Here is a 12,430-nt window from a genome sequence, read left to right on the forward strand (position 1 = left end):
TTTTCATATCTCTGATATCAACGTGAGTCTCCGGACAGGAGAAGGGAAGTGGGTGACTTGGCTGATGTTTCCAATTTTCTCAAATTAAATACAACTTTTATTTGTATGTGCATACAAATGTGCATACATCATGCAAAGGATGTGCATACCTCTTTTATCTGGCTCTTTGGTTAGCTTTTTCAGATAAACTACAAGTTACTGCGGCAAAAGGAGTGACATTTTAATTTTTTAATAATTCTTTAAAATTTACAGAAAAATTAAAGCCTTTGCCAGTGGATTCCATTCCAGAGAAGCCCTAGGGTGTTGCTTAAAACCAGTTTGCTTCAAACTATCTCAAAATTCTCTCTCGGCACTAAATTTTCAAAATCTTAGTAAAAACATCCCGGACCCTCCGGCGGTGTACACCCGCGCCTGCGCAGAAGCGCTGAAACACCAGCCTCCAGCTCCGGAGAAACTTCTTGACACGCCCCCAAGCCCACCTCTTTAAATTTTAAAACGAAGGCGCGGACCAATGAATGTTCACTTTTCCCCCCGGAACCCAGCGTCCCGCCCACAGTAACGCTCTCCACCAATCAAGCAAGGATTTCCTCCGCCGCCCTACTAATCAGCGTCAAAAATGAAAGCGCCACGTTATTTTCGTAGGATAAGTAGCCAATGAGAGCTGACATTGGGAACTAGCTCCGCCAATAGCACCAACTCTCGGAGAGCGCGGGAGACTTTTGACCAGGGAAGAAGTCAATGGCGTTGTTTCCCTGAGGCTAGGGTCTCAGGAACTGGGGCGCGCGCCGCAGCTGCAGCCCCTAGGGGCGGCGCGGCCGACATGGCCTGCTGTCACAAAGTGATGCTGCTTCTCGACACGGCGGGTGGTGCCGTTCTCCAGAGCTCGGCCCGGCGGGCCGCCCTGCGCCTCCTCACCTACCTGGGCTGCCGGTTCGGCCTGGCTAGGGTCCACTGGGCCTTCAAGTTCTTTGACTCCCAGGGCGCGCGGGGCCGGCCCTCCCGCACGTCCGACTTCCGCGAGCTGGGGACGCTCTCCTGGGACTACTTCGAGGAGGAGCTGGAGGCCCGGCTTGGGGGTCTCGCGCCCGGAGCCCATCTGCCCGGGCCGGCCGCCCGGGCCAGCCACATGCACAGCGCCCTGATGGAGACGTTGCTAGACTACCAGTGGGACCGGCCCGAGATCACGTCGCCCACGAAGCCGATCCTGAGGAGCAGCGGCCGGAGACTCCTGGATGCCGAGAGCGAGGCCAAGGAGGCCGAGTCCGCGCTCGGGGGCCTGGTGAACGCCGTCTTCCTCCTAGCGCCCTGTCCGCACTCGCAGAGGGAGCTGGTGCAGTTCGTGTCGGGGTGCGAGGCCCAGGCCCAGCGCCTGCCGCCCACCCCCAAGCAGGTGATGGAGAAGTTGCTGCCCAGGAGAGTCCAGGAGGTCATGGTCGCCCGAAAAATCACCTTCTTCTGGGTGGACACCACCGAGTGGTCCAAGGTAAGGCGACAGGCGTCTCGGGTGTAGTGCTTGGGGCTCTCTTCAGGACTGGACACAGTCCTGTCACAGAGCAGCCAGACCCAGAACGTAACAAACGTGGATGGCCACGGGTCCCTTAGGAAAGTCCGCGATCAAAAATTCGGACAGTTTCCAAAGCACATGGGTAGGGCCTGGGTCCCCACTAAGTAAAGCGTAAGGTCCTCTCCAGTTGGGGCCCTTTCTGCCTTCCCAGAATTTATCCTCCCTAGGACGTAGGTTCCAGCATGTGGGAGCCTAGTCTAGCTGGTCACCAGGTCTTGACTGATTGTTCTGTCTTAACTTGTGCTGTTCAATCGCCTGAACCACCAGTGCTCACCCTTCTAAGCCAGTCCAAGCCTCATTCAGCCTTTAAGGGCTCTGAATTTCCAGGCTTTTTTTCTTTCACATAACAGTTCTCTTTTATATTCCAACTGTGCACATCAGTCACTTTCCATCTAGACTAAAAATGGCTCAAAGACTGCACGTTTGTATCCCTCACAGATGTGCACTGAACACTATGGATGTTCCATAAATATTTGCTGACCAAATGAATACATGCTTACAAATTTAAAAGTCTTAAATGGCTAATAGGGTTTTGTTGAGGCATTGAAGTCCCCTGCTTTTTTAAGCACTGTATTTTTAGTTTCATCATTTTCCTCATGTCTTGTTATTCAGTTAACAAATACTCATTAATGAGTCGCTACATTGAGTACGATACATTCTACCCTGTTTTAGCGGCTAGGCAGATAGTGGTGGAAATGGAGTTCAGCTTCTAATGTGGAAAATGAATTAAACAGATAAGGCTAACAGGTGAAACGAATGAGCAGGTAAGTGATGGGATTTCCAACCCTGCTTTGAACAAAAGAAAGCCGGGTGAGGGCATGGGGGTGAGGTGTGGAAGTAGGGCCAGGTGGCCATTGTACTCATAGAGGGTGGTAGTCAGATAAAGCCTTTTTGAGCAGAGAATTGAGTGGTGAAGGAAGAGGAATGTGAAGATTTGGAAAGAACATTCTCCTAGAGAAGAGTAGGTGTGAGAATGTGAGCTAGAAGTGAGCTTAGTTTGTTTCAGAAACAAAAAGGCTAGGAGTCCTGAGCCCTACTAAGCAATGGCGAGAGCAGCAGAAATCAGAAAGCACAGGAGGCCAGTTTGTCTGGCCGAGGTTGTTAAGTGTGGCTTGTGTTCTATCAATGAGAAGGCTTTGGCAGGTGGTTCAGCCAGGTGAAAGATGTGATTTCACCTATTGGAAATACACTGTTACTAAACCAGGAGTGGGTTAAATTGCAGGATTACAGGTGGGAGATCAACAGGTACTTTTAAAACAAATAATGATACAGTGTACTAAGATTTCCAGTGTGCATTCATATTCCAAGGCCAAAAAAAGGCTTGGCAAATGCAAGATAAGGCAGCAGTGCTTTGTCAAAGAAGAAAAGGGCAAAATGTTTACGGTGGTGGTAAACAACAATGGCTGAGAAAAATGGAATTGTAGAAATTAAAATTTGTTAAAGCAGCAGCATATCAAGTGTTAGACCCAGTATGCAACACGTTAGTGCTTGACTTGGAGTAGTTGGTATAAAATCAGATTAAAAATTTCATTCTGGATTTGTATCATATCAAATAGTGGCTAGAAATAAGACTTAGAAAATGGCACGCTGTGGGCTGGTTTACCCTTAGGGAGCCAAACAACTGCTTTCTTGGAGCTTATAGTCCGGTGGACATTTGCATACCCTTAAATACAAATGACAAGTGTAACCATGCTCTATGCTGTTTTAAAGTCATGGTTATATATTGCTTTTGTTTGTTTTTTTGGGTAACGGAGATCGAACGCGCTTGCGCAGCAGGAGGTGAAACCACTGAGCTAAATCCCCAGCCCTTATATATTGCTTTTTAATCAAAAGTTAATATCCTTTTAAACTCTTACTAAAGATTTACTTTTCATTTGATAAGCAGATTTTTCCCTCCTGGCTGGTCCTCTGGCTGATTCAATTTCAACAAATATTTTGTATACATTTTGCAGGAAAAAAACCCAATCAGGATCTGTGGTCTCTGAACTAATTTATCTTTCTCCTCCTTACAAGGGAGGAGCAAATACTAGTTAATCTATTATAGCATTTCTCAGATTGCTGTGCATAATTGAAAGGAAAGTTTCTCATTACATTCAATATCACTGTACGTGTGGTATTTTCTGTTGTGTTCTAATACTTTCTTTTCTGTTTATTTTTTAAAATTTTATTTATTTATTTCTAGTACTGGGATCAAATTCAGGGTCTTGTGCTCACGAGGCAGGCGCAGCGCCACTGAGCTAAATCCCCGGTCCTTTCTGTTTTTAAAAATCCTGATCATAAACTAATTAATCTGTCAATTTTGCCAGCACTGTTAAGAAGATCTTGGATTCTTGGACTGGCCTTACTGAATCTGTGCGGAAGAACTGCCCAGATGACCTTGACTACATCACATTCCTCCCATTCATAGTTCATAGTTATCAGTAGTCTAGGGTGGGTCCTTCGATTCCCCTAGTCTTGTCCTGTTAATTTGGGATGCTGGGTGGAGGAAATAGAAGATAATGTGTTGGGAACGACTTCATAGATATGCTAAAGAGTTATTTTATTATGGAAGTGGTGAAAGTTTTCTGGAAAGTAGTATGCTCAGATGTGTGATTTGGAAGAAAAGGAGAATAAAGAAGGAAGGGTTAGAGACAGGGCACAGCCTTTCTGTAGGCTAAAGAAGAATTCCAGAAGAGATGACTAGGGTTTCAGTTAAAGCAGAGAGGACTTGTTTGATCACTCAGACCTATGAGTGGACAAGGCCGAGTGATGGTCACACTAGCTGAGATGCCCCTACCTCTTTCCAGGACACCTGTTCATCCTGATGTTATATAAGACAGAATTGTTTTTATTAATTTGTAAAAGTTGTACCCCTTCTGGCTCTTAATAGTTTATACCTCATGATTTATACCCAGTTTAGTTCCTTGACAGAAAATATAAATGAAGTCCATTTCTCAAATGAGTGCTTTCTTAAAGGCATGTTATGTAGTAATCATGTCCTTTGGCTGTACAGTAATGGATGCTGGCCATGCCTGTGTTTGGTCTGACAAATATATTATGTAATTTGATCTTTTAACATTGATATCAACCTTACTTCCTTCACCTTTATTCATGAGTGCCTAATTTACACTAACCTGAGCCTCTCATTTTTATTTTAGCTGTGGGAATCCCCAGACCATGTTGGGTACTGGACAATTTGTGAACTGCTCCACGAAGGAGGAGGCACTGTCTTGCCACCTGAAACTTTTAACTGGGGTGTTAGTAAAGCTGGGAAGATGATACTTGGCGGTGAAGGAAAGATGTCAAGTGACTCTCACCTCTCTCCGTGGATTTCAACTTTGCCAACTGATGCCACTTTAAACTGTTTGCTCTATAATTCCGCTGTGTATGAATCCTCATTTCCACGGGTGGAGGGAACATTATTTCTCCCTGTTAAAGGTAAGCAAATAAGGGCTGGGGATTTAGCTCAGTGGCACCACACCTGCCTTTCAAGCATGAAGTCCTGAGTATGATGCCTAGTACCAAAACAAACAAACAAACAAAGGTAAGCAAATAATATTTTGGAGGTTTTAAAATCTTAGGCACATTTGCTTCTTCAAGGTCCATGCTTTTAACTTCTTTAGATTGTTCACAGCCTAGGCACTCAGTGCTTGTAATTGAAAGAATCTAAAAATGTGTAAGCAAAATCAGAGATACCCCAGGAAAGGACTGAGTTCTAGTACAGTACAGTTATCAGGTCATGTGTAAAAAAAGAACATGTGAATGATTTTTTAAGAGTTTCCTGGCTGTTCCCAAAGAAATGTAATATTATCAGATACCCAAGCACATCAGTGTTTAGTTGTATTTCCATTTGGAAGAGATTGATAAACTGAAAACTGTAGAGAGGCAGTGATTAACTAGAGAAGAAATAAATTACTCTACAAAATCCCAAATTGATGCTGGCAAAAGCCAGCACATTGGAATCTTCATAGATTTCCTCTTTTTTTGGTACCCAGGATCAAACTCATGTCCTTGTGCTTGCGCAGTAGGCAGCGAAACCACTGAGCTAAATCCCCGGCTCTCTTCATAGATTTCTTTCACCTTGTGATTTTCTGTATGGTGAATCCTGTTCCTAAATCTGCATAGAGGTACATTAAACTGTTGTATGCTATGTGGAATTTAGAGGAATTTTGGAGTACTTTTGTTGAAGCAAGTTCATCATTCAGTCTTCAGAATTTAACCTCCTCCTAAGACATATTTTGTGGGCTTAAGAAGTGGTGTCTAGAGCATTTGCCTGGAGGACATGAGCCTCTGGATTTGATCCCTAGCACTGAAAAAAATCGCTTAACCACATTTTTTTTTTGGTACTGGGGATCGAACTTGGGACCTCGTGCTTGCAAGGCAGGTGGTGCCACCATTGAGCTAAATCCCCGGCCCATCCCTAGCTTAACTACATATTTCTTTCTTTTTTTTTTTTGGTACTGGGGATCAAACTCAGGTCCTCGAGCTTGCGCAGCAGGTGGCGAAACCACTGAGCTAAATCCCCGGCCCTTAACTATGTATTTCTAAGTTATAATTATTGAGAAGTTCTGACATCACATCTTGCCATTATAGTTCCATTTGGATATAGTTTTTCTTATAACGCTCTAACACTTGACTGTGGTAGCTTGCTGACAGTAGCAGTAAGCACTGAAATTAGAACTAAGTGGCAATACTAATACCCAAACTGAAAATCTGATGTTTTTAATTATTAAATCTCTTTTTAGTAATGATTTCTCTTATTTTGGAATTTTTAATATTCTTTTTTTCTCACAGGCAAAGAGATTCAAGAAACATGGGCAATCACCCTAGAGCCCTTGGCCATGCATCAGAGACACTTTCAGAACCCAGTCAGAATTTTTCTAAAAGGCTCAATGGTCCAGTGGTCTCTCCCGATGAGTGACACTTTGGGCACCAATAGCTGGATGCTACAAAGTCCAGAGGAGAACAGATTAACTCAAGGGCAATTATTTCAGCAGCTGGCTAGCAGTCTGACTGCTGAAGAGTTGCATCTGGTAGGTGTCCTCCACGTGCTGTGTGATTCTTGTCTCGTAGCACCCTGCCAATTTGTGATGAGTATGTTTATAAAATGCCAAGGATTGACCCACATAATAGCCTGGGGAAATTGATGATGTTTTGGGGACTAATGCTGTCTCGATTGTAGCATCGTGATAATGATGTCATTAGTGAAGAAACCATTTATAAAATTACAGGTACCTTGGATCCAATTAAGTTCTTAGATTCACATAGAGAACGTGCTCAACCAAATGTTTGTATTAAGTGTGAAGTGATGGGTGATTTATTATTTTTTAAATGTTCTGTTATGTATTGATTATTTTTTATGAGCGTTTAAGAAAAAGCTGCTACACTGTGAAATGAGGTATAATAGTTAAAACATAGCAATGTCTTCTGAAAAGGACCATACGTGTAACTAGATTAGATTTAAAAGTGATGATTATTTATAAGCTTCCAGAAAACTCTTTCTCTTACTTTGCTTTGCCTCCATAATCTCAGGCAGCACCTATATTCTGGGTCCTGTTGTGGAACAGCCCAGAGAAAGATGGGGTGGTCACTGACAGGGTTCTTTTGTAAGAGCCAAGTCCTCTGGTGCGAAGAGCACTGGGTGGAGGAGTCAGTCAGACAGTCTGGATTGGGTAGTGTTGCCTTGTTCTTAAGTGCATGGATTTTGAAGTCAGTTGTGTCTAGCATTTCCCCATACAACAGGTGATCTTGCATAGGTTACTTCTTCCTCAGCCTTCCTCTGTCCTTCACAAAGTGAGGATAATCTTTCCACCTCAGAGTGGTTGTGAGGATTCAGTGAGCACATGAGTGGTTAGTAAATATTCCTGGCAATGTTAGGTTTTTTAAATTTGTAAATCAAAACTTTAGGATTATATGACTAGTAAATTCTCTTCTACCCCTAATAGCCAGTTATTCTTTTACTAAGCTATGTTCTTTAGGCGTACTGACAACAGTATTCCCAGCTAATTAGTCCTTCTTTGTAGGTTGCCAGTGTGGACCTGGGTGAAGGGTGGGCCCCTGTCACTGGAGTCCTTTCCCCGCTCTCTGCCAGTGCTATGATTCTCACTGTGCTCCACGCCAAGGAGGCTGAATTCCAAGGACATTTTCTCCATACAGTTGTGGCTGGAAGCCCCCAGGATACAGCGTGCCTTTTCTCAGATGTTACGGATGGTGTGCTGAATCAGATTCATCATTTATTTGAAGATGCTGCTGCTTCTGGTAAGCTTCTGAGCCAGTAACTAACAGTCTGGAGTGGTTTGCAATCTTTTTCAGTATCAAAACTTTATACTGTGCAGTCAGAACTCAAGTACATAAGATTGAAAAAGCAAGCTCAGTACTTCAGGCAGTTTAAAGCATTATTTATAGAAATCGTGAAGCACTTCTGAGGAGGCCAAAGGGTCTATGAAGCCAGTTTGAAATCAAAGTTATAAGGTGAATCCTGGCTTTTATTATATTTAATGAAGACTGTATGGAAAATTGTAGTGATTCTATTTTGAAAATTGTCAAATTATTACTAATATGATACACTCCTTAATTATACTAAGTAGATTTAAATTTCTTCCATTCACTCATTTACTGACCAGATTACTGAGTGCCTGCTTGCCGGGTAGGCGCTGTGCTGCTGAGCTACATCCCAGCCCAATCAGGCATTCTTCTAAGTACTGGGAATACATCAGAGAACAAAATGGACAAAGGCCTCTGTTCTCTTGGAGCTCACTGTCTAGCCAAGAGAGATAAGACAATAAGCTAAATAAGGAACATCATATCATCTATTTGAAAGACAAATGCTAAAATAAAAGAGCAGGCAGGAAGGAATGGAGAGTGTTGGGGCAGTCAGAGAAGACCTGTACTACAAAGGCTGGAGTGCAGGAGTTGGCGATGGAGGCAGCAGCACGTGGCAAGGCTCAGAGAGGGACATGTGTCTGGTGTGTTAGCAGGACAGCAACCACGCCTGTGGCTGAGGTGGAAGGAGCCAAGAGGGTGGTAGGAAGCCAGGGCGGAGAGCCAGCAGAAGGCCATATTGTGTAAGGCCTTACAGAAGAATTAAAAGACTTGGGCTTTTACTGGGAGTAAGAGAGGAAGCCTTTGGGGGCTTCCCACAGAGACACAATCTCTGACTTATGTCTTAATAGCATTACTCTGGCTGCTATGTTGAGAATTGGCCAAAGAGAGGCAAGGATAGCAGGAGACAATCAGAGATATCTAATAATCCAGGCAAGAGATGTTGGTAACAATGCAGATAACAGAAGTAGTTGGATCTTTTGTATATATTTTGAAGGAAAAGCCAACAGAATGTGCTCGTGGATCACGGGTGCTGTGAGATACAGGGACACTGAAAATGACTGCGGAGTTTGGGCCTACCCAGTGGAGAGCAATTAGCTTTCATGACAAGGAAGGTTGTGGGAGAGCCAGGCAGCTGGTCTGGTGAGGATTAGGAGTTTGGGACATTGTCTGAGTTGGGCATCAGAATATAGTCTGCACGAGGAGTCAGATAGGCATGTGTGGGATTCAGCAGGTCTGTCTGGACTGCAGATCATGATGAGTCAGCTATGATATGTGAAGTCATGAAGTGGGTTAATATAACCACAGAGGTAAGTGTAGTTGAAGAGTCTAAACCCTGGCATTCTGTAACAAAGCAGTCTGGAGATGAGGAAGCAGCAAAAGAGACACAAAAGGGGCAGGCGTGAGGTGAAGGAAGAGCCCAGAATGCGATGTGCTGGAAGCCAAGTGAAGAGAGGACATGCTGGGTTGGGTTATTTGCTTCCGTGATGGGTCAAGGAGGATGAAGGCTGGGAGTTCACATTTGACCGAGCGATGCAGAGGTTGCTGATGATCTGGATACCCCCGTGTTGGTGAAATTATGATGGTGGAAACATGAGTAGTGAGCAGCTTCAAGAGAGAATGAGATGAAGCAATGAAAACAGCAAGCATGACAACGTTCGGGAGTTGCTTTGCTGGGAAAGAGATTAGCACTGTGGACAGTGGCCAGAGAGAAGTGCAGTCAAGGTTTTTGGTTTTGCTTTTAGCAATAGTAGCATGCTTGCCTGCTGATGTACTAAGGCAAAAACTGTTTTGGGAGAGGAAGAGGATTGTTGGTAAGAGGTCTTGGAGAAGGTACAATTGGAGAGGTTGATCCTGGGAACATGCAGTTATGATAACTGATGGGGAGGCAAAACTATTTGGGGGGCTGCTGGGAGGTGAGTGGAAGAGATGTGAGTTTGTGGGGTTCTTTTGATTCTGTCAACTCTGTTGGTGAGCTAGGAAGCAGTCATTGGCTGGCAGTGAAGGTTTAAGGGAGGATTGGCGCTTGAGGAGGGGGAAGAGTAGGATGTGTGATCTGGACTGGAGACAGGAAATGAGCAAGGTTGCCTCCGTGGTCACAGATGTAAAATGAGGTCCCTCATGAGCAAGCTTTTTTCCCTTCAGCCACGGTCACCTGCTGTGGACAGTTACAGAGCAGGCCAAGCACTGGAGTAGCCAGGGTTGGGGTTTTGCCAAGTGAGGACAAGGCAGCTAGAGAGGGAAATGGGTTCCAAAATGGGAGTAGAAAAGGATAACAGTGGTTGTCTATGGAATCAGGCAGAATAAGGAGGAAAGTGAGAACAACAGAAGACAGAAAAGGTTGTACTAACTGGGATATTTATTTCTGTGTTTATTCTCACAGACCTTGCTGCCATTGTCTGAATTTTTTTTCTCTTTCTTTTTTTTTTTCTTTCCGTACAGGGGATCAAACTCAGGACCTTGCTCTTGCCAGGCGGGCGAGGTGCCACTGAGCTAAATCCCCACCCCTGAATTTTTTAATGTGATGTAGCAAATGGAATTACAGGAATTTATGCTATAATGTGATGGTGAGGTTTCTTTATTTAAAAAAATAATTCTACAAAGTCTTATTCTAACAGTAATAGCTTTGAGAAAACTAGGGTTGGGACAGACTTCTCAAAATCTTTGGTAGTGACAAAAACTAATAGCAATCCTAATGAATAGCCTAGTTCAATTAAAAAGAGCCACTAAATTCATAGTATGTGAACTCCATAATATATATCTTTGTCCTTTGAAAAGAAAGGTGAAGATAATGTGTGGGAGGGAGTGAGAGAAAGGGTTGAGATTTTGGTAGTATGGGGACATGGGACAGTGACAAAAATAGAGAACTACATAGTAAGCACTTTCCAGAAAGAGCAAATGGCCAAACAGGCAAGAAGAGTGCGGACTGAAGGGTATGGTACCCTGTTGCTCTGGCTTCTTGTATTTGGTTGTTAGTCTACTTCAAATTCAGCTGCTGCTACTGGGTGTTAAGTGTTAACCCTTTAGGAATGACCACATATCGACCAAAACATTGTAATACTTTGTACAGGTGACATTACTTTGATGGCCAATTGTGTCTAGGCTATTTGCATTATAGAAAATTAGTACTGTAGTAGAACAGACTATAGAGACTATAGCTTAATTATTTTTTTTGGTACCGGGGATTGAATTTGGGTCCCTGCGCTTGCACAGCAGGCGGCGAAACCACTGAGCTAAATCCCCATCCCTATAGCTTAATTATTGATAGTCTTAGAAGCAGGTCTGGAAATTGTATTTTGGAATGTGATAAAAGAAGAATCAGAGTATTTTCACCAGTACTCTGTGCTGTGGCCTGGCCGATAGTTGGAGGGTGTGAATCAGTGTTATTGTCCACTTTCCCCAGCACACTGTCCAGGTGAGCTCTAAGCATGCATCAGACCAAGCCTATGTACCGCTTTCTCCTAGCGCCCTCCCTTGTCTGCCTAGAGTGAGTTAGTGTGTGCTAACATTTGTACCTGACTTTGTGACTTCTACCCTTCTGACACTGGGAACTCCTTTCAGAGTTGACATTGTGTCTTATTTATCTGTAATCTCCCACTGAAATAGCGCCTAGAACTGGAAAGTCTCAAGTTGAATTTGAGTACATTTAAGTATTTGGATTTTTTTCTGAGAGTACATGGATATATAGAATTTCATTTGTCTGAGGTCCCATAAGGAGCTCTCAGAATTACGGAGTTTACTGAAGTTTGTTAGTGTTGTCCACCCACAGCCTCGGGCTTGCTTTAAGAAAACCTACTCTTACTTTCCACAACACAATGCCACATCATACTATTTCAAATTTACCCTCTTAATGTACCCCAGTTGTCACATTCTGTAGGTTTATGCTGCTGTTATATCACTGTATTATTTATTCTTGTCCTAAAGCCTTTAAAAAAGAGGAAAATTTTTAAGAATAGAAAAATAGCATATTTTTAAACCATGTTTTTAGAGGAACATCTTAAAAATAAGATGAAGAGATTTGATAAGAACTTCAAGAAAAAACTGTTAAATTGTGCTTGTGCATTTTTCATAGACAATGTTGGCCTGTAGTAGTAGGTGGTGGGGATGAATAAATGTTATTAAAGAAGCCACTTTTAAGTCTCTTGGGAGGCAGTCCAGAGAAGGAGCAGGTCCCCAGAGCTCTGCATTGGTTCTAATGTCTCCTCTCCTGTCCTACCCCTGCCCTGTGTTGGCGCAGCTCCCCCTGTTCCAGAGTGGGCTCAGCAGGAGCTCGACCGCACAACTCCCTGGAGCCCAGCTGTCCTGGAGAAGTGGTTTCCTTTCTCTAACATCAGTGGCGCCAGTTCAAATTTGATGGAGTCATTTTGGTAAAACTTTTTTTTATTTCTCTGCATATTAATTATTAGAATCAACTCTCAGTTTTCTGCATGTGGGCTTACACTTGTCAAATTAAAATATAAACATATCAATGAAATAGAAAGTAGCAAACTTGTATAGTACAGCTGAATTTTAGAAAGAAAAAAAGTTAAGGGCCAGGGATTTGGCTCAGTGATGCCACACCTGCCT

General features: G+C 43.4%; 1 protein-coding gene across 1 annotated transcript in view; it reads left to right on the forward strand.

Annotated features, from left to right (window-relative positions):
* Nucleotides 1-245: 245 nt before the first annotated feature.
* The window catches only part of Ticrr (TOPBP1 interacting checkpoint and replication regulator), a 46,697-nt gene continuing 34,512 nt past the window's right edge, over nucleotides 246-12,430 (forward strand). The window contains exons 1-5 of the mRNA XM_004852766.3: nucleotides 246-1,483; nucleotides 4,702-4,981; nucleotides 6,338-6,576; nucleotides 7,567-7,801; nucleotides 12,102-12,231. Of these exons, the coding sequence (XP_004852823.1) occupies nucleotides 821-1,483; nucleotides 4,702-4,981; nucleotides 6,338-6,576; nucleotides 7,567-7,801; nucleotides 12,102-12,231 (1,547 nt within the window). The 5' untranslated portion in view covers nucleotides 246-820. The remainder of the gene's footprint in view (nucleotides 1,484-4,701; nucleotides 4,982-6,337; nucleotides 6,577-7,566; nucleotides 7,802-12,101; nucleotides 12,232-12,430) is intronic.

The sequence above is a fragment of the Heterocephalus glaber genome, unplaced genomic scaffold, assembly GCF_053883595.1.
Source record: "Heterocephalus glaber isolate CG9 unplaced genomic scaffold, H.glaber_assembly_v1.0 deba00001531, whole genome shotgun sequence".
Classification (NCBI taxonomy): Eukaryota; Metazoa; Chordata; class Mammalia; order Rodentia; family Bathyergidae; genus Heterocephalus; species Heterocephalus glaber.